Source organism: Monodon monoceros, unplaced genomic scaffold (assembly GCF_005190385.1).
Source record: "Monodon monoceros isolate NGI ecotype Baffin Bay Population unplaced genomic scaffold, NGI_Narwhal_1 Super_Scaffold_12, whole genome shotgun sequence".
NCBI classification, from domain to species: domain Eukaryota; kingdom Metazoa; phylum Chordata; class Mammalia; order Artiodactyla; family Monodontidae; genus Monodon; species Monodon monoceros.
In genome coordinates this window covers 119,948,516-119,971,194 of record NW_021703768.1, presented here as the reverse complement: position 1 = coordinate 119,971,194, position 22,679 = coordinate 119,948,516, and the positions used below count along the sequence as shown (strand labels likewise).

The 22,679-nt window shown below is 37.4% G+C and overlaps 1 protein-coding gene across 7 annotated transcripts in view; it reads left to right on the top strand.

Annotated features, from left to right (window-relative positions):
* NR3C1 (nuclear receptor subfamily 3 group C member 1) overlaps nt 1-22,679 on the top strand; it is a 127,194-nt gene that overhangs the window by 87,841 nt on the left and 16,674 nt on the right. For 6 of the 7 annotated variants that reach the window (XM_029218799.1, XM_029218798.1, XM_029218801.1 and 3 more), the window contains exons 3-5: nt 9,344-9,510; nt 15,531-15,647; nt 22,271-22,549. In XM_029218799.1, the coding sequence (XP_029074632.1) occupies nt 9,344-9,510; nt 15,531-15,647; nt 22,271-22,549 (563 nt within the window). The remainder of the gene's footprint in view (nt 1-9,343; nt 9,511-15,530; nt 15,648-22,270; nt 22,550-22,679) is intronic. The other variant, XM_029218802.1, reaches the window with a different exon arrangement.

The following is a 22,679-nucleotide window of genomic DNA, read 5'->3' as shown; positions in this document are numbered from 1 at the left end:
ATTTAGAAATATGTGGTGGTTGTAGTTGAGGTGGAAATGCACAGTGTTTGTTTCTTGTCAAGCATTTCACAGCAGTTATATTACAAATTACAGTAAATGATCAAAATTCCAGAATCCAAAAATTAAATAATTTCCTTCAAACTAATGTGAAATGAAATAAAATACAAACCATCAACTTAACACTATTCTAAATTAAAGTAGAAACCCAAAATAGACCACAGTTGGTGAAATCTACAAAGTAGACACACAGGACAAACCAAAGAGGACTCCGAAAGTCCAAATAACTGAATGTACAAAATACAAGAGATGCAGGTACAAGCCCCAATTAAAGCTTATAATGGAATTACAAATAATTATAATAACCACAGCATTCAGCTATGGGACCTGACTCCTAAGTTACCTACTGAATAGCACTGTAGGAAGACAAGGTATTACCACCCCACTCCCTAAAACTAAAACCCAAGTAAAACTACAGATACATTGGTATATGAGAAAAAGCAAGTCATGAAAGGACATTTTTAAAAATTAATCACAAATGAGATTCAAGCTCAAAAATTTTGTTCTTGCCTTATTTGAAGATGTCACATTCATAATTCTGCATGTACTAAATCATAGTTATTCTTGTGTGCTCTTAGGAAGCAAGAAAGCATCAGGCAGAACAAAATCAGGTCTTCATTCTAGAAATAACCATGTAATGAAAAAAGGTTTTTCCTCACTGTGCTTGCTACTTACTCTTGGTCTTGGTGTTCTGTTACTAGAACACCATTACTCCTCCTTTCATTGAAACTCATGTCCCTCAGTGCAGGCCTGAGCAAATGGAACTGAAAACATGAAACAAGATTTCCTCTCTTAGGAACTAAGTTACCCAGCACAGTCACTAGACTGAGGACTGATCCTTCCAGAGAGAAAGAAACACAGAGGAAAACACATTAGATTAGACTTTAAGAAAGGAGCATATAGATAGGGTGACCATATTCTCTCTTCATATAAATAAAAATACAGGTCCAAAGAAGTCTTTCACAGACCCAAGTATATTCTTGCCTACTTCCTACCCCTACCTTGGGAAATAGTGACAGCTTCTTTGGAGTTTATTGATTCAACACCTTCGTTTTACAGACAGGGAAACTAAGTGCAGAGATGTTAAATGACAGGCCATTGGTGTCTCAGAGATCTAAAAAAAGACATCTCCTCCAACAGTCATCCTTTACTGAAAATGTTCCTGGACACTACAGTACAGCTTTACAGTACAGGCGTTGTTGCTCTAAAACCTCCTCCCTAAGATGAGTGAGTATAAATGATGCATAGTTTGAGGAAACTGTCTTAGTAGGCACCTAAAGTTAAAACCAATAGAAACCTCGCTCAACAAATGCAAAGCAAAGAGATTAATCAGTCTTTTTTTTTTTTTTTTTCGGCTTGCTAAATAAGATAAAATGCACTCTGCTAAAACCATTTAACAGAAACATTGTGAAAGCCTTCCCCCAGAGTATTTTTCTATTTGATTTGAAAACTATTCCATAGCTTATTATCAAACAAATCAGTAATCCTTCAGCTAATGCAGGGATAAATGGGCAGTCAGAAAATATAATCACCTGGTGTGCGCAGCTGAGTATTTACATTTTTCCTAATGAAGGAAGATAAGAAAAGTGCAGGTGACTTTAATGTGTAAAAATCACCTCTTAGTGCTAGTGCTAGAGGGAAAAATAAAAGTAAATTACTAACTCAAGCTAATCACTAAACTTGTATAGTCCCTGGCCTCAGCTCTGTTTTGAATCTCTTTTTGGACTTGTCTTGAATCAAAGAATATTTACAGCTACCTCAGTAGGGCAGTTGCTCCATTTTAAAAGATAGTTTAGAAGGTTTTACAATAAGTTTCTGGTCCTTGTTGAATTTTCTTCTTTGTTTTTTTTCCCCCACTTTATGTTGCTTAAAGATTCATAGCAAGGATTTCTTAACCTCAGCACTGTTGACATTGAAGCTGGATAATTATTTGTTGTGGAAGACTGTCTGCTGTGCATTATGGGAGGCTTAGCGGCACCCTAGCCTCTTCTCACTAGATACCAGTGGCATTTCCCGAGTTGTGACAACCAAAAATGTCTCCAGAGGTAGCCAGATGTCCCCTGGGGAGTAAAACTGCTCCCGATTGAGAACCACTGCTTTATGGTATTAGGACAAAAATTGGTAAGCCAGTGAGAATATACCTATTCCATTTGTAGTTGGTAAAAATTAATCGAGTTGTAGCAGCTTTATTTCCAGGATTTTTTCCCATGTCAATTAATATTTGCTGTCTGAGATAATATCAGTTTTGCTTTTTTCCAAAATGAATTTCTTGCATTTCATTGAAAAATTGTTGATTAAGTTCACTTAAATTGAAGGCTAAGCCAGCCACACCATTTGGGTTTATCGTAGTTTATCATCTCCCTTCCTTCCTCCGTGGGGGAAGGCCTCTCACTTAGTAAGCAATACTGTATCATTTTGCCAAGTACATTACAGTCCCCATTTAGAAATAAGGCAGTTGAGATTTAGAGACATTAAAAGGTCACGAAGCTACTACACTGCAGTTAGGCTATGAATTCTAGCGTGTCTGACTTAAAGCCCTCACTATCCTCTTTAACAGCAGTTCTCAACATGTGATCTATGGGCCCCTGGGAGTCCCCATTCCTTTCAAAACTATTTTCATGATAATACATAGTCTTTATTTGCATTTTTCACTCTGTTGACATTTGCACTGATGGTACCAAAACCAGTGATGAGTAAAACTGCTGGTGTCTTAGGGTACAGTAGTCATTGCCTTTAACTGCAGTATACTCACAGTTAAAGAAGAAAGCAAGCCAGTTCCACTTAAAGATACCTTTGAGGAAGCACTGCACTAATTCACGTAAGTCTCCACCCTTTAATGTATGTGTCTTAGTATCCATTTTGTGTAAAGCACTTATGCTGCATATAGTATTTGATGGTTGTCTCAAACAGTCTTACATGCGCTTTTCTTTAAGTTGAGAGTTGAACAAACTACTTTTTTCATGGTACAGGATGGATAAACTACGGGTTTTCAGCCTTGGGAATTTGGCAAATGTTTTCTCAGAGATGACTGAAGTGAGCTTATCGCTTCAAGGAAGACAAGTGACAGTACTTGTTGCCAATCAATAAAAGTTAAGAGTTTCCCAAACAAAATGCAGAATTTTGGAAACCTTGTATCTGCCACTGTGAGCTTGACAAATACAACTCTTACACTGTATAATGAACTGGGTCAACATTTGGAAGATCTGCATAACTTAGTGAACCAGTATTTTCCAAATGACTAATGCATGATAGTTCAAGATCATGCATGGGTAAAAGATCCATTCAAAGTACAAGACAGACCAGTGGATTTTAATGTAACATAGATAACAAAAAAGTGCACTGATAGGGTTTTAGATTCCTCATTGCAACACTAACGTTTACGAAACGAAACTGTCGATTTTGGGTGCAGAATCAAGAAAGAATATCTACAATTACCTGAACTTAAGTTTCTGAAGGACCATTAACCTTCCCCTGTCTCACAGAGAAGGTTCTTCAAAGCACTTCTCATTCCTTGGGATCCTCCAGAAAGGAAGGAGAAGTTGGGGGGAGGGAGAAAAAAGAAGTTAATGCCTGAGGGTTAAGGAGAAACATATTGTTTGATGATCACCAAGTGTGTGCCACTACTTTATGTAACTCAAATATATAATCTACACAGAAGGTCCTAAAATGGTACTAATAAGGAAAAAGAGTCAAGGGCTTATCAGCTAGTCACTGTCACACAGTTGTTAAAGCACTGGAGCTAGGATGTAAGTCCAGATTTGTCTATATATATAGCTGAATCACTTCCTAGTAGTACTACCATGACACTGAAGCAGCCAAACATATTCTGCTACTCCTACCTAGATCAGAGTTTCTAGGTCCACTGTCATTTCAGTAACACATTTTCATGTATGATATGACCTCTGTATCCTCACAGTGCCTGGCATTCAGATACCAGGAATCATGTGCTGAAAGGGTGTAATTTACCTGCACGTTTTACATGTTTCTCAAGGTGTGTGTAACTTCCATCCATCCGTGATCCTCCTTTCATCAACTGCCTTTCTTGCAAGAAAATTAAATAGAAAAACCTGCTTTATACGTATCTTTTCTCTCTCTAATGTAAACTCAGGAGCCTCAGGAATAACTTGATGTCCAGCACACTCTCCATTTTGAGTGGGAGACAGCATTCAAGTATTCACCTGAAACAACACATTTTGTTATTTCCACTCTTCACTTAAAAGAAAGCACTCTGGATACAGTCAGTTCATAATAGAACCTCTTAGCATCTTCAGAATGTTTGTTTGACACAGCTGTAAACACACACTGAGCAAAAGACCAGGACAATTCAGCTTTTCTGTTCAAAAGCGGGTGTAGAGCTTCCCTGGTGGCGCAATGGTTGAGAGTCCGCCTGCCGGTGCAGGGGACACGGGTTCATGCCCCGGTCCGGGAAGATCCCACATGCCGCGGAGCAGCTGGGCCCGTGAGCCATGGCCGCTGAGCCTGCGCGTCCAGAGCCTGTGCTCCGCAATGGGAGAGGCCACAACAGTGAGAGGCCCGCGTACCGCAAAAAAAAAAAAGGGGGGGGGGCGTGTAATATGCAGTCTTATTATGGTGTGCTTTTTCTTTCTTGTTGTCATGTATCCTTATTAAAAGATGATGGTTCCATATGGTTTTCCTTTGAGTTCTAACCATTTTGTTGAACCCCCGCCCTTTTAGCAGTATCACAGGGTCACAGTTGCAATTGAATAACATTTTGTGTTCATTCATTTCTCCCAATGGGGTTCACTATAGGCCATCATAGTGCTCATATTTGTGTGACAAAAACTGATTTTTTTCCATTGATGTCAGTGGTACACTTAGCAGCTTTCCGTGTATTTAGTTTTTATCTGATGTAGCCTAGAATGACTGCCGGAAGGGATGCCGAAGGCCTGACTTAAGTTCCAGATTCTTAGTTGCAGATTTGATCAGTCCATTTGTTCATGTAGTTTTTTTTTTTCTTTTCTTTTTTTTTTATGTCTGCGTTGGGTCTTCATTGCTGCGCGCGGGCTATCTCTAGTTGCGGCGAGCAGGGGCTACTTTTCATTGCAGTGCACAGGCTTCTCATTGCGGTGGCTTCTCTTGTTGCAGAGCACGGGCTCTAGGTGCATGGGCTTCAGTAGTTGTGGCTCACGGGCTCTAGAGTGCAGGCTCAGCAGTTGTGGCGCGTGGGCTTAGTTGCTCCGCGGCTTATGAGATCTTCTCGGACCAGGGCTCAAACCTGTGTCCCCTGCATTGGCAGGAGGACTCAACCACTGTGCCACCAGGGAAGCCCTGTTCATTTAGTTTTAACTTTCTCTTTTGTTTGCCATCTCTAGCTCACAGTTGAGTGGCCTGAACGTGTTTTGCATGTGCTCTAATTATAACTGAGAATTTGGGAATACTGTCCTAGATTTTAGACTTAATACTACTTACATAATACTTATATCAGGCTTTCTCATAAAATCTTGTTTTCCTGAAAGAGAAGAGAATGAACATTTATCAGGTGCCTGCTGGAGGGAGGAACTATGCGCTAGACTTCCTGTGTGTTCTCTTGTTGTCACAACACACACACAGGTGATGTCCTTCGAGTTTACTTGTGAGAAAACAGAGGTTCAAAGTAGTAGACACCTATCCAAGGTCACATAAGCTTTGAAATGGTAGAACTGGGATCTGAAACATGTCAATTTGACCACAAACAGGCTCCCTGATCAACCTCCAACAACTGCGTGACCTCATCTAGAGGTGATGGCATCCTTTTCACAGGGTTGTTGAGAGGACAGATGAGATTCTATTCATGAAAGTGTTTAAATACTATAAGATACTACCAAGGTACTGTTTAAACATTTTTAATATGTATTTCTGTGTGTGTGTGTGTGTGTGTATATATATATATATATATAATTAGTTGAGGAAACATTGTAGAGTTAACCTTTCAAATCAATAAATATTGCACTTATTTTCCATAAACTAAATATACAAACAACTGGATGGTCCCTAAAAATAGATGTCAGATGACAGAGATTGGCTGAGCAGGAATAGGAGCATCTTCAGAACAGAAGCCAAGGAATTTTTTGCTTCCCTAACACATTGCTCTGTTCACTCACTCCAAGACCTTCCTACTTCTCTGTAAAACTCTGGCCCAGAGCAGCTCTGCTACATTAGTCACAAGTTTCCATTAATCAAGGATGGTTCGTGCCAGACCTACAGCAGAGTCATTTCAGGTTATTCTCTTCCATTGTAGGCTTTCAATATGCACTCAGTACACTCTCCCAAATCTAGCAGGGGATCAATGCCTTGTGATACAGAAGCATCCAGAAATTCTCCTTGACAGTGTTCAGAGAACAATATGAAACCCTGGGGCCTATTCCCAGAACTGGAGTGGTGGGAATGCTGTCAGTCGCTAAGCATCTAGATAAACATAGGGTTGGCTAGCTTCCTTTGAGGACAGAATTCAGGGGGAGCTTTGGAGTTTATCGACCTAATTATTTAAAGTGACATTTACAAAACAAATAGTCATTCTACAATTAACTTTAACTTTTTAAATATTTATTTATTTAAAATGTTTGGCTGTGTTGGGTCTTCGTTGCTGGGCGGGGGCTACTCTTCGTTGCGGTGCAAGGGCTTCTCATTGCGGTGGCTTCTCGCTGCAGAGCACTGGCTCTAGGCGCGCGGGCTTCAGTAGTTGTGGTTCACGGGCTCTAGAGCACAGGCTCAGTAGTTGTGGCGCACGGGCTTAGTTGCTCCATGGCATGTGGGATCTTCCTGGACCAGGGCTCAAACCCGTGTCCCCTGCATTGGCAGGCAGATGCTTAACCACTATGCCACCAGGGAAGTCCAACTTTTAACTTTTATTCCAAAAACAGAATAACAAAAAGGTGTTACTTAATAAATATAATTTCTAACCATGTTAATTACCCAAACAATTTCTTAAGTCAGTTTGCTCTGTGATTTAGTTTAAGCATGTTTGTAATTGAGATTTAATAATAATTTATTATTTATGAATAATTTATCCCTAAATGCCATCTCTTTTAGAGAATAGGCAGATAAAGAAAATCTCAGGGAGAGATTTCTTATATAGGTGATGAACAATACACTTTTAATGTGTAAAGTTCCAAAATCAACAGATTGCTACCATCCGTATGTTTGAAGAACACATGACCAGAGAAGGAATTAGCAGTCTTTAGAAACTATTTTCAGGGACTCTTTTTAGTTACACAAGGTTAGAAAGGTTAGGAACTCTTTTGAGTTAAACAGTACACAATACAGTTTTGGTTCTAAAGTTAGCATGTAATATGAACATTCCTTAGAAATATACAACATTGGAAACCACTGTATCATCTATAATGAAGGTTTTATAGTTAACTTTTCCTCTAGCATTAAAAGGATCACTGTTTCGTTCGTTGGTTTATAAAAAGATATCTTTATAAGCAAATGTGGCAAAATGTTGAGAATTGGTGAGTATAAGTAAAGACTATACATCCATTGCACAATACTTTCAACTTTTGAGTGTTTGAAAATTCTCAGAACAACAAATTAGAAAAGGAATATTTATCTTTTGTAGTGAGAAATCTACAAAATGAAAACAAGACCTAGCAGGAGAAGCAGGTTTCCATTTTCCATCTTTTTCTCCAGGGCATATGTACATAGAGTGGGGAGGGCAGCATAGTCCTTACTGTTGAAAGCCCAGTGCTGGAAAAAAGTCTTACTTGCTGCAAGCCAGACTAGAAAGTTGTAGGAGGTAATGTTTCTGCACGATTCTCTTCTAAGTCATAAATAACTGTCATTTCAGCCAGTATGACATTGGGAATGAGAGATACTGGACCAAACTTTAATACAGTCATACCTCAGAGATACTGCTGGTTTGGTTCCAGACCACAGCAAGAAAGAAAATGTTGCAATAAAGGAAGTCACTTTCCAGTGCATATAAAAGTTATGTTTACACTATACTATAGTCTGTTAAGTGTGCAGTGTGTCTGAAAAACAACGTACATACCTTAATTTTAAAATACCTTGTTGGGCATATACCCAGAGAAAACCATAAGTCAGAAAGACACATGCACCCCAATGTTCATTGCAGCACCATTTACAATAGCCAGGTCACGGAAGCAACCTAAATGCCCATCGACAGACGAATGGATAAAGAAGATGTGGTACATGTATACAATGGAATATTACTCAGCCATAAAAAGGAACAAAATTGGGTCATTTGTAGAGATGTGGATGCATCTAGAGACTGTCATACAGAGTGAACTGAGTCAGAAAGAGAAAAATATCGTAGATTAATGCATATATGTGGAACCTAGAAAAATGGTACAGATGAACCGGTTTGCAGGGCTGAAACAGAGACACAGATGGAGAGAACAAACCTATGGGCACCAAGGGGGGAAAGTGGTGGTGGGGGTGGTGTGATGAACTGGGAGATTGGGATTGACATGTATACACTAATATGGATAAAATAGATAACTAATAAGAACGTGCTGTATAAAAAATAAAATTAAATTAAAAAAGAAATACTTCGTTGCTAAAAAATACTAACCATCTGACAATTTTGCAGCATCTGTTAAGTGCAATAAAGTGAAGCACAATAGAACAAATTATGTGTATATTGTAAGAAATTTTAACTCAAGCAGAGGAATGGGTAGAATTGTAATGAGACTTGAATGAAATTAGAAAGATCCCTGTACAATATCTTAAAATTAGAGGAAAAAAAATGATGTCCTAAGGAATCTTTGGCGGTTGATGGAATATATTACTATATCTCTTGATCATGGTGGTAGTTACACAATTATCCATTTAACAGACCTCATCAATTGTACACTTATAAATGGTTAGTGTTATTGTATGTAAATGATACTTTAGTAAAGGTGATTATAAACAACTCCCAAGCAACTAAAAATTATAATATCTAAGTCCATTCTTTTTAAGGGATACGTTTCTTTTTTTCTTTTTTTTTTTTTTTGCCACGCCCCATGGCTTCTGGGATTTCAGTTCCCCGACCAAAGACTGAACCTGGACTACGGCAGTGAAAGTACCAAATCCTAACCACCAGACCCCAGGGAACTCCCAGGGAATACTTAAAAAGAAATTACCTCACTCTTAATTTTGTATAGAAGAATAAAACGTTATTTGACTATATCTAAGTAGGATTTTTTAATGCTCGCTAGTACTTGAAGCCAGAGTTCAGTGTGAACATGCTCACTGTGGAGTGAGAAGGTAAGAGAACTGTATTTTGATACTTCTGTGACAGTCATGACAGTTAAATCGTCACACTGCTTTCTTCCTTTTTTAGCCCTGGAATGAGACCAGATGTAAGCTCTCCTCCATCCAGCTCCTCAGCAGCAACGGGACCACCTCCCAAACTCTGCCTAGTGTGCTCTGATGAAGCTTCGGGATGTCATTATGGGGTCTTAACTTGTGGAAGCTGTAAAGTATTCTTCAAAAGAGCAGTGGAAGGTAGTGTGTGTTTTGAAGAGTTTTTTTATTTCTCTGGTTCCTATTTCTCAGAGTGGATTCTGAAATTTCTATTATATGCAAAGCCCATTAAGGCTAGAAGTCAGTAAAAGCAGGGGGAGGAGGGTAGCTCCTAAGTGCCCTAGTGGGGAAGAGATACTTTAAAAAACAAACTAGAATAAAATAGAAAACTGTAAACTGAAGGGGGGAGGGAGTATGGTCAGAGAACAGAAGATAACTAAGAAAGTGCTATCATGTGAAATGATGGTGTTAGGTTTCAGCAGTAACTAGTGCTCATTGTGTTAGTATTATGGGCTTTAATTCCCATGAATTAGCTGGTTTTAAAGCCACCAACTATTCCAGTCTGGCAAAAATGAGTGATAATGAGAACTGTGAGGGGGGAAAAGTGTTTTGTTTTGTTTTCCAATAAGCCAGGCCTGTGCTTTGTGATATAAATGTGGTGTAAGACCTGATCCCTGCTCTCTGGGAGGTCGCAGTGTACTTGGAAGTGAAAGATGAGTTAACAGTTACAAGGTACAGAGATTATAATACAGAGGAGCAAGTGACAAACTGCCTGAGGAGGTCAGGAAAGAAGGTGTTTTAGAGAAGGTGACTTCACTTGACAAGTATTATATTCATGTAAATTTTACCCTTGTTACAGATTCAGCCTGCACATCAGCTCCTTACAGAAGGAAAAATTGATTCCATAAGCAAATTATTGGAAGTCACACTAAAATTTTCTAATATGACCAGTGAATCCTCTTAGGAAAAACTGTTTTGTAATTTAGTTATTTGTAAAGCATTTGGAAGGCAGTGTGGCCTGAATGGATTACCTAAAGCTCTGATTAGATAATTAGATTTTTAAAAAATTAACGTATTCATTCACAGTACGAGAAAGATTATTATCTGGCTTCAGTTGAGTTTGCATGTCCTTAAGAGTTAGATGAGTCATTTTCTTTTGTTTGGATTGCTTTTCATATATTAACAAACTATAAAATTACTTGTGTTATCCCGCAGAGAGCACAGGGATGCAGGCTTTAACCAGTTTGGTATCATCCAACTACCGAGTAGAGTCATTAGGTAAAGCCCCCCCCTAATTAGTGCAATGTCTCTAACAAAGTAGATGTTATTTACCACAGACAGAAGCTTCTTCTTGTCCTTACTTTATTCAGCACTTTCTTCACTGATTAGTTCTTTCCATGGTATATATAAATGCAGTGACAACAGTATTACAGTATTTCTGTACATCAAAATAATATTGACAAATTTTAATTCTGAACGTGAAATTCAGAATGAGACAATGGAGCCTTAAGAGAAATACAGGAATTAAAAAAATTTTTTTTCATTTGTCCTCATTTTAACTAAAATCATTCCTTAAAACAGGGCTACAAATTCCAATTCCAATGCCTACAGGGACTGAGTGTGGGTCATTCTGGCCAAATATAATACAACTGGGCAAGGAAGGGCAGTTATTTATGTTAGAGAGTGCAAGCATGCCCTACCTAAAAGCATCCAAATGCAATTTAAAAAAGAAAAAAAAAAAGCTAAACATACTACAAATAAGACATCGCTGCAGGCCATATGCCCTCTGGCCTTAATCTCTGCTTTAGAATTAAATTCTTATACTTGTTTTCAGGTAAAATTTCATTGAATATTAGCTATACTATTTCAAAATGTATATCATATAAGTATTTCAGTTAAATATGATAGCTAGATTACATGATTAATAAGAAAAGGTTAAAATGTGAACTGTGTTAAGTAAATCCTTTATTTGGACTTAAATTTTCTCCAGGGTCACTTCCAGCTCTAAAATTCTGTAATCATTTGCTAAACCAACTCATGGCAGTTCTACTTTTCCTTTCTAGACATGATAGAAATCTGTTTTTAAGTCCAGATACATATTTTGGAGCACTTTCTTGAACACTTACAAAGATGAAGCTTGTATGATTTTCATTACACTACATTCATTCCATTTTTAACACCTGCTAGATATTATAGGTTGTCCACCAAACTGGCAAAGTATTGTAAATACCCAAACATTTAAATATTTTTAGGAAATTTGCAAAAGTTTTACTCATTTATTATCCATACAACCCAGATCGAGGATTGATATTTTGAATTTTTTTATTCATTATTCTAGGAGTTGCTTTTTTGCATACAGAGAAGAATTTGGGTAGCTCCATTTCTTTAGATGTATACCAGCTGAATGATCTTTTTTTTCGCTGAGTCCCTTTTTCTTATGTTCCCTTTGCACAAATTGCATATAATCTTTGTTGGTGGGTCATAATGAAGATGGATATCAGCTACCCTTCATTTACGATGTACCAAGCACTATGTTTTATATGTCATACCACTTAATTAACAGCTCTGTGGGAGCTTAGATGCTATTATGATCCATATTTGATAGACTAGGAAACTGAAGCTCACACAGTTTGACAGAGCTAGGATTCAAACATAGCTGTCTCCAAACAGGCTCTTAATCTCAATGCTATACTGACTTCCTGAAAGGATAAAAATCACATCTCCTGGCAGTTTATAATCTAGTTAAATACTGAGATGAAAGCAATAACAAGGGGATTATTTACTAGCTAGTGTTTATTGAGTGCTTACAATGTGCTAGGCACTATTTTAAGAACCTTCTACACAACTGCCTTTAACCCTTGCAGAAGCACAGCAAGGTAGGTGCTAATTTTCCAACTTTACAGATGGAGAAACAGGGGGTTCAGAAAGGTTAATAAACATTACTAAGATCACACAGCTAGGCAGTAGAGCTGCAAATCAGACCAAGGGCTTCCTGGCCCTTGGCCAAGTGCACTTGGCACTATACCACACTGTTTTTGAGAGCAGTAAAGAAAGATGCTCAAGCTGACAGTCACAGTTCACATTTGAAACTTGGATACTTCCAATAGGGTATACAAACTACAGAAAACCGTAGGACATCCCCTTTGCTGTGTTGCCCATTTCCTATACCACTTTCATTATCTTGATCATGTCCAAGCATCACTGTTCTATTTACTACCTAATCTTGGATCACTCTTCTTTATAACTTTATTTTAAAACAACTTTACTATCCCTACGGTATCAGTTATCTATTGATGTGTGACAAATTACCCCCAAAATGAGTAGCTTAAAACAAGAGATGTTTATTATATCACGCAGCTTCTGAGAGTCGGGAATTTGGGAGCAGCTTATTAGCTGGGTAGTCCTGGGACTCTCATGAAGTTACATTCAGACTGCTGGTGGAAGCTGCAGTCATCTGAAGGCTTGAGTGGGGCTAGAGGATCCACTTCCCAGCCCATTAACATTGCTTTTCGCAGGAAGCTTCAGTTCCTCATTATGTGGGCCTCCTCTAGTGTTGCTCTCAACATAGCAGCTGGCCTCCCCTGGAACAAATGATCCACAAGAGAGGCTGTGACAAATACGGGAACATAATATCTTTATAACTTAATCTCAGATGTGATATACTTGTCACTTGGGCTGTATTTTATCAGTCACACAGACCAGTGCTGGTATAGTTTGGGAAGGGACTATCTAAGAGTGTGAATACCAGGAGACAGAGACCACTGGGGGCCATCTTGGAGGCTGGCTACCACATCTACCAGAAATAGAATCAATTGCCAAAAATAGATTTTTACCATAAAAATATAAATACAATGCAAACAAAACAATGTTGAGAAATTCCAGCTGGCCCGAAGGCTCTTCTCCTGACATCTACTCTCTCTTTTTAGTTAGAAAGGGAATTTACCAAGTGGTAAAGGACACAGGAATTCCAAACTAAGATGTCTTATTGTCTTATCAAAATGATTGACAGGGAGTGACTATTAGTGGTACATGTCCATGCCTTGTAAACAGTGACCACTATTCTTTTTAGAGATAACACACCCAAAGGCTTGTCCAACTTCATACTAATAACCAGAAAGAGCTGATTTGAACTTACGAAGGTACAATGCCCCCTGATCGTGTAGCTCAGATTCTTAATTGTGCTCGAGACATGCCTGGGATAAAGAAGTCATTATTAGCATAACATGCACATTCTCATCTTTTGGTTAGATACAAATAACACACTGAAACTTTTTCTGTGTTTAGCAATGAGTAATTTTTTCAATTAACTACAGGACAGTGATTCAGGGATATTCTTATGGGGTAGAACTTCTGTGTATTATAAGTGCTTCAATTACGATGGCATCTGTTGTTCCTACTTAAACTGTATAGAGGCTAGAATTATTGCATTAGTGCTTCCATTTCATGTCCAAGTAAAGAAGCTAGCAAACTTACACAATACGGAAAGGAATTGAAACAGCTCGTACAGACATTTGGCATTGGAGGACAACTCTGGAACAAAGCTGAATTGTAGACCATTAGTCAATTCTGTGGCCTATTTCTCACAAAGAATTGAACCTGATACAGTTAACCATCTACCCCAAACTAATGCTTAACAAGCAGTGTGATATAACATGTTAGGAAGAAATGAATATAGTTTATTTTCATCCAGGTCAAGTAGATTATTCTGTGCATGAAGTATCTTTTCCCAGAAATGAGACTAGGTATATTCAACCTAATGAATTGATGATTATGATTTTTTCTCTTTTCTTTGAATATGATTTATTTTTGAGAAGACAAATGTCCTGTAGTCTTCTGAAGACCATCCCCTCTAGTGTAAAGACACAGACTCTTAATTATCTAGTGTATCTATTTAGATATGCTGGTCTTGTGTAGGAGGATCCTTTCAGTTTTTGCCAGGCTAGCAAATCTTCAGATAGTTTTCTTCAACAAAAGAGGGTACAATTGAGGGGAGGGAGAGGGTAGGAAGACTTTCTGTCTGTCCCTTTTTTTGTTGTTCTTTTTAATTAATTTATTTATTTTTGGCTGCATTGGGTCTTCGTTGCTGTGTGCGGGTTGTGGTGAGCCGGGGCTACTCTTCGTTGCGGTGCGCGGGCTTCTCATCGTGGTGGCTTCTCTTGCTGCAGAGCACGGGCTCTAGGCGCGCAGGCTCAGTAGCTATGGCCCGCAGGCTTAGTCGCTCCACGGCATGTGGGATCTTCCCGGACCAGGGCTCGAACCTGTGTCCCCTGCTTTGGCAGGCGGATCCTTAACCACTGCGCCACCAGGGAAGTCCCTTTTAAATTTTCCTTGAAAATTTTTGACAGGTGAAAACTGCATTTCTGCCTCTTAGCACATTTAATACTGGGTGGCAGAAGATTTTAAACAGTAACGATCTTTAGTATTTGGAGTCAAAAAGCATGTGAAATAATGAACAAATCTCCCTAAGTCCTATATACAGTAGCTTAGTTTGCCAAGTCTGTGATACACCTAACTAATTGCTGGCAACCTTAACATAATTTAAGTGTTTACCTATCACTTTATTTAAAAATTTGGGAGGGGAGCACGCTTTATTTGCATACGGTGGTGCAATGCTGAATTAAGGTCATTTTCCTTTTGCGACTCTCACAGTATTTTTAAACCAGTTTCCTCTTTCTCTAGTCTTCCTTAGCATTAAGTTAGAAGTCATAATAAAATAATGAGATCTTCTGTAAATAGAATAAATAAAATACAGAGATCTTCTGTAATTGTTAGAAGAAACAACTGTTTAAAGCACAATTTAAAGAACAGCTTATCAAGAAAGAGGTTACCCCTGGTAGGTAGGGACTGGAAGGGGGCAACAAGAGGGTTTGTGGGGGAACTGTTCTGCTTCTTGATATGAGAGCTGATTACATGGAAGTGTTTGGCTTATGAAAATTTATTAGGTTAGGTGGCACACTTAGGATTTGTGAGCTTTTCTATATGTATACTGCAGTAAAGTTTTTTAATGAACTATGTTTGTCAAACAGAATATGAAAGGCTTTTTATTTTAAGTTGACCTCTCAACTTTGTAATGAATGTAAGAAAGTACACTATATGTTTCTTAATCAATGCCTTTGGTCCTTGGCTATGTTCCACCCAAAACAACAACAACAGCAAAGAGCCTCTCCATAAAAATATCCTTTAAGGCCTGTGAAATTTTAACAGTGCCTTTATTTTCCATATAGGACAGCACAATTATCTTTGTGCTGGAAGAAATGATTGCATCATTGATAAAATTCGAAGAAAAAACTGCCCAGCATGCCGCTATAGAAAATGTCTTCAAGCAGGAATGAACCTGGAAGGTAATGTAAAAATATCTAAAATGAACTGTCTCATACAAAAATTTATTGTTTTACTTCTTAAAATATACATAAGCAGATGTAATAATTAAAAGTAGGATTTTAAATGAGTATTTCATATTCTGCTTAAGTTTATTCACCAACTTTTACTGTACACACTGAATTCAGTGTAGCCAGACTATATGCTAAGAAAGAAAATTATGTAATAATCAAACTTATAAGACTTGAAGAAACATTACTTTGATCTTTCTTATTTCTTTTTTCAACCTCAAAACTATTTGCTACGGTTAGAAATGTTTTTATACTAGATATAGTTACATGTCCATTATTCTGTTGTTTACCTTTTACTTGGCACATATGTGTATATATAAATCTTTTGTTACAAATCTATAGGGGTGAAAAAACTCCTCAAGGAGGCATTGGATGGGTTTTGTTTGTTTTTCAAGCAAAGAAGAAATCTGAAACTAGTTATAAGTTTCATATCCTGGTTTATATAACAAGCTGTATAATTAAAATTGATCTCATCATTTAAAATCTTTCCTCTGGAAAAAACGTTTGGAATTTTGCCTTAGTTGAAACTGCAAGTTCCATGAAGGTGGTAGTGGTGATCTAGTAAACCCCTGTGCACTTTGATTCAACAAGTACTCACCAAGGCAAGCACTAGACGTAAAACAGTGTCTGCATTGAACATCAGTAAAATAGTGCCTGTATTCAAGTACTTTACTGTCTAGTTAGGTTGCAGAGTCAATCACAAAATGGTACAGCACACTACAAAAGGAATAGAGCTACAGGAGCAAAAGGAAGGTCACCTAATTCTGTCCTAAAAGGCAGGGAAAGCTTCCTAGAAGAAGCAACATTGAATTTTAAATCTAGATAAGTTGAGTAGGAGTAGGTGGAAAATAAGGGCAGAGACATGATCAGACTTGTATTTTGGAAAGACTGATCTTGTCGAATATGGTGATATTAGAGGGAGAATGGAAACCATGTGGTTCTTTTGACAGAAGAGAGACTGTTGGTGCTATCTAGTACACACTGTGTGTATATGTTTTTAAATATAAAGTAGATTTATGGGTGTGACTGTAGTCTAATTCCCCAAACCAGACACACAACATTATCTTCTCAGTTCTTCATATTACTTCGATAGCAAAAAAGACAGATTAAATTAGTCTTTTCTTCACCATGTTTTACAGACCTTCATGACACACCAATCACTTTATTACAGAGTGTCAACGTGTTAAACATTGCTTTAAAGAAAATGATAGCTGGGACTTCCCTGGTGATCCAGCGGTTCTCTGCGCTCCCAATGCAGGGGGCATGGGTTCAATTCCTGGTTGAGGAACTAAGATCCTGCATGCTGCACGGTGCGGCCAAAAACACAAAACCCCAAAAATATTTTTAAAAAAAGAAAAAAGAAACACAAAACCCCAAAAATATTTTTAAAAAAAGAAAAAAGAAAATGACAAATGCCCATCTTCTTGTAGGTGTTACAAAGCTACAGAGATTACACATTCATGTAAAAGTTCAGTTTCACTACCGCAAGGATAATTTCTTCTTGCTACAAAGAAAACCAGATAGTTATTCCTAACTTTCTTACATATCACATCTCTGTGCGTATTTTAGTTTCATTTTTCTATTCTCTCACCATTTAAATAAATATATATTAGCGCATGTCAGGTTTTAGTGCTTGGTTTATGTATTTTTTTCTCCAGCCCCAGTTTTTCTACTTTCCTTTAATCCCCATTGTTTTCATCTCAGCTATTTTATATTTAGAAATAAGTTTACTCAAAGGACAAGCTCAAATAAAATTCTGTCATATCACTAATATAGTGTGGTTGCTTACCCAGTAACATTTTAGATGCTTTCCCAAATACACATCAAGCTTTACTTTGATCTTTGGAGCTTTAAGCATATAATGCTCTTTTGAGCAATTCCTCCCCTATCCCAAGTATAAGGGAATTTTTTTTATTCAAAAGAAATAAGATATATCACCTATAAAATAATGATTCTGATGGACCAGGTTAGTAAGTTTGTCCCATTTCTCCTCCTTCTTACAATTTAGTAACAGCTGTAGTGCCCTTTGCCTTTACCTCACCAGAAGACCAAGGCAGCGAGTGACATCTCATTTTCTCCGTATTATCAAATATACCATCACTGCCATTTCTAATCAGGTCTTCCATTGAAAAGTCAACTTTTTTGAAAGAATAAGATTTAAACGTACAATTTGAACTAAGCTGCAATTTCTCAAAACACTGAAATAAAAAACAACCACACTGCATATGCTTCTATAAGTTGTCATATAAACTATCAGAATACTGGGGAAACTAGCCTTTGTCAAGAGCTACTACATGCTAGTCTCTGATATACATTCTTCTACTCAAAGAGGTTATTTTGGACCCTCATATTAAAAGCACCTTCAAGTAGGACCAAGATTATTAACCTTATGTCCACTTACACTACACAGTTCTAGTTTGTTATTTAATCATATATTAGCTATTAGGTAGCACATATCATGCAGTTGATAACGTAGCTCTACTTGTAGAAAAATTTAAAGAAAGGCTTTAATAGAGTTTTTGTGTATATGTGGTTTTAGTGTGAAAGCCTCACTTTTGTTTTTAATTATTCCAGTATATATAAAACTTTTATTTGGAGTAGGTATGTGTGTGTCCCAGAAGTATTTGGTGGGCAATAATACTTAATAATACTTAGTACTTGGGCATGAAACACATGGCTGAACTTCTTTGTTTTTCTTTAAACAATCTTTAAAAATGTTCTCTTGTTCATCGGAGTGTTTCCCCTAAGCAGTTTCACGATAGCCCTCTCAGAGTAATTTTGCAGAAGCAGTCAACTCTCTCAGAGCCCAGTGCTCTCCATAAATGTAATTTAGTACCGCAAGTGCTGTATTTTGATACTGTTGCTCCATACCAAGTGACTCTCAAGATTTATTTTAAGGCAACCTCCTTCACTGCTTAAAGTGCCTGGCATTTGAGTACAGTAAGTTTTTTAATGGTGATCCTAAATGTTTTTTCATTTTAAGGTGTATTGTAATTATTCCTAATTATAGGCAAGGAGGCTTATGGTATCAGATTTCATAACTAATATTTTTAAGCTAAGTTTTAAGCTAAATAAGATTTCTTTACTTTTCTTAAGAATGAAATGGAGCTATCACAGACTCGTGAACACTTCTGTAGAGATCATATATTGACTGCTAATGTCCTGTATGCTCCAAGGGGTCAGGAACTTAGAGAAAAATCTTATTAACTAAATTGTGATTAAAAATAGTGATCGCTTAACTAATTCAATTAACGACTCCTTGCCACAGTTATGTGAAAATAGTACATAGTCAGCACAACACAGTTGGTTGGGCTCAATAGGCCTTTCTGAGCTTGAAGCGTCAGTTCTTAGATAAGCAGTAAGAAATTAAACTGATTATATATTGAGTATAGAAGATGATTTTTAATTTTTTTCCTTTGATCTTTATTTTTTTACGCTTTTATTTTTTATTGAAGTATAGTTGAATTACAATGTTGTGGTAATTACTGCTGTACAGCAGTGACTCAGTTAGTTATACATATATATGCATTCTTTTCATATTCTTTTCCGTCATACTTTATTACAGGATATTGAATATAGTTCCCTGCGCTATAAGTTAGGGCCTTGTTATTTATCCATTCCTTTATGTACCAGTTCGCATCTGCTAACCCCAAACTCCCAATCCAGCCCTCCCCCACCACACTCTCCCTTGGCAGCCACCAGTCTATTCTCTGTGTCTGTGAGTCTGTTTCTGTTTTGTAGATAGGTTCATTTGTGTCCTAGTTCAGATTCCACATATCAGTGTTATCATATGGTATTTGTCTTTCTCTTTCTGACTGACTTAGTATGCTAATCTCTAGTTGCATCCATGTTGCTGCAAATGGCATTATTTTGGGGGTTTTCTTAATGTCTGAGTAGTACTCCACTGTGTACATGTACCACATCTTCTTTATCCATTCATCTGTCGATGGAGACTTAGGTTGTTATTGTGAACAGTGCTTCTGTGAACATAGGGATGCATGTATCTTCTTGAATTATAGTTCTGTGTGGATATATGCCCAGGAGTGGGATTGCTGGAACATATGGTAACTCTATTTTTAGTTTTCTGAGGAACCTCCATACTGTTTTCCACAGTGGTTATACCAACTTAAATTCCCACCAACAGTGCAGGAGAGTTCCCTTTTCTCCACACCCTCTCCAGCACTTCTTATTTGTAGACTTCTTAATGATGGCCATTCTGACTGGCATGAGGTGGTACCTCATTGTAGTTTTAATTTGCATTTCTCTAATAATTAGCAACGTTGAGCATCTTTTCATGTGCCTATTGGCGAAATGTCTACTTAGGTCTTCTGCCTATTTTTCGAATGGGTTGTTTCTTTCTTGTTGTCGAGTTGTATGAGCTGTTTGTGTATTTTGGAAATTAAGCCCTTGTCAGTCACATCATTTACAAATATTTTCTCCCAGTCAGTCACATCATTTACAAATATTTTCTCCCAGTCTGTAGATTTGTCTTTTCGTTTTTTTTATGGTTTCCTTTGCTGTGCAAAAAGCTTGTAAGTTTGATTAGGTCTCATTTGTTTATTTTGGTTTTCATTTCTATTGCCTTGGGAGACAGACTTAAGAAAACATTGGTACGATTTATATCAGAATGTTTTGCCTATGTTCTCTTCTAGGAGTTTTTATGGTGAGAAGACTTTAAAATCCTCCAGTTCGTCATTGTCCTTTCTTCTTTGTTTTAATGTGGAGTGTAGGAACACATATTCTAGACAAATGTAAAGTTACGGTTAACTGAAGTTTTTACCGTACTGTTTCAGTGTATTGACTGGGGATATGCACGTTTTTGTTTGCTTTGTCAACAACAAAGTACATTCCACGACTTGGAGATCTGGGTGTCAGTGAGATACCTTTGGTTGTTTAAAGGGTTTCCTTACGTGTAGGAGCTCTTCCTTTTTTAAAACTTCATCACTCCTCTGTAGACCTGGACTATGTGAATTCAAAATATTCTACAACTGTATTGTACCACCAGTTGTGGCAATGATCATTCTTATACAGCGCTTAACGTGTGCCAAGAACTGTTTTACGCATTTTATATATTTTAGCTGACTTAGTCATCAACGGACCCTATGAGGTAGGTACTAATATTATCCTCATTTTACAGAAGAGGAAACTAAGGCCCAGGGAATAACTTGCACAGATACCCAACTGCTCAGTGGCAGAGCCAGGATTATATTCAAACATGCTGGTTTCATATTTATGCTCTCTCTACTACTACAGCATACTGAATCTTCAATAGAGCGTGGTAAAATAAATTAGAACAGATCTATCGTGATCCTGTTTCTCTGTTTTGAAAGGTTAACTAAAAATTCTTAAATGTCTCAGCACAGAGCACAATAAGAAATGGGACCATTCTATTCAGTGTAAACAGCAGGGTTTTTTTCCTTTCTAACGCTGTACATTGAGATACATAGTTCTCGCCACCACATCTGTCCTCCACAAACTAGGTACTTTGGCATTTTAGGGACAGAGGATCTAATAATTATTTTAAATGTGATTAGCATTTACTTTTCCCTTAGCAAAATGGTTCGCATACCTGACAACTGAGATAGGTACATTTCTTCTTTCATACAAATTACATACAAATTACATTCCTTGCCCTTCCTTGGAGTTCTGAGTGCTTTCTCTTTAGGAATACTAAAATTCTTTTCTTGCCTAATATTTTTATTTGTCACTAGAACAAGTAAATTCAAGAGTGAATACTAAGAAATCTATAGAATCCATGCTGTAATTTGACTATACTGTTCCAAACTAAGTCAAAAATAAAAGATGGTTTTTTTTAGTTACTTTATATATTACATGAAAATGGATACTTTAGGCTTACAGAGTCATGAATATAAATCTCTCATAAAAGGGAAATTATCCACTGGTAATGTATGTAAATTAAAGTTTTTCTCTTCATCTCCACAAAGGTTTTTTAGTCCCATATAGTATCCATCATATAAAGGTAAAAAGTGGATTCTTCTGCTGTTAGAACTAATACTGTTTTTAGTGTGTGATCTCCTATGTCATCTTACTGTCTTGATAAGAAGGGGACTTTGTGCAAGCGTATAAACAGTATCACTGTCTTCATTACATATACCCATAATTAGATTAACCGTAAACCACAGTTACTAGTCTGGGATTACAAACTGAGATTCTTTCTTTCAGTTGATAATAAAAGTAATTTGCCTTGTATAACTAATGACAGTTTTTACTTTGGAGAGAAACTGAAACAGAAATTACTTTATGGAAGAATCTAGGTGAGTGATTTGTTTATATTGTTTTAACATAGTGTTGTAAGACACTTAATTTGATATAAAGTATAACTATAATGAAGAATGGCTTATCTGTAGAGGAAATTAATAAATGAACGGGTTCCTCTTGATCCTTTGCTTTCAGACAAAAATGTGTTTTTCTCTTATCATAATTGCTAAATAAAAGATTTCTCCTCTTTCAAATTAAATAGTTGCAGAAATTAAAATACCTCTTTAATGAACTGTGCTGCCCAGATTTTCCCATTACAGCTGATTTCTGTGTATTTTTTTTTAATATACCCACAGCTCGTAAAACAAAGAAAAAGATAAAAGGAATTCAGCAGGCCACTACAGGAGTCTCACAAGAAACTTCTGAAAATTCTGCTAACAAAACAATAGTCCCTGCAACGTTACCGCAACTCACCCCTACCCTGGTGTCACTGCTGGAGGTCATTGAGCCGGAGGTGGTATATGCGGGCTACGACAGCTCCATTCCAGATACAACTTGGCGGATCATGACTACACTCAACATGTTAGGTGGGCGGCAGGTGATCGCAGCGGTGAAATGGGCGAAGGCGATACCAGGTAAGGTGCAAAGATAACGCAACTAAGGCACAAGTCTTAGAATCTTTTAAATAAAACATTCGGGCTTTCTATCGCCCTGGTCCCATGGCCTCCTGCCATCCCCACTCCATCAACGGGGAAAAAGGTATAA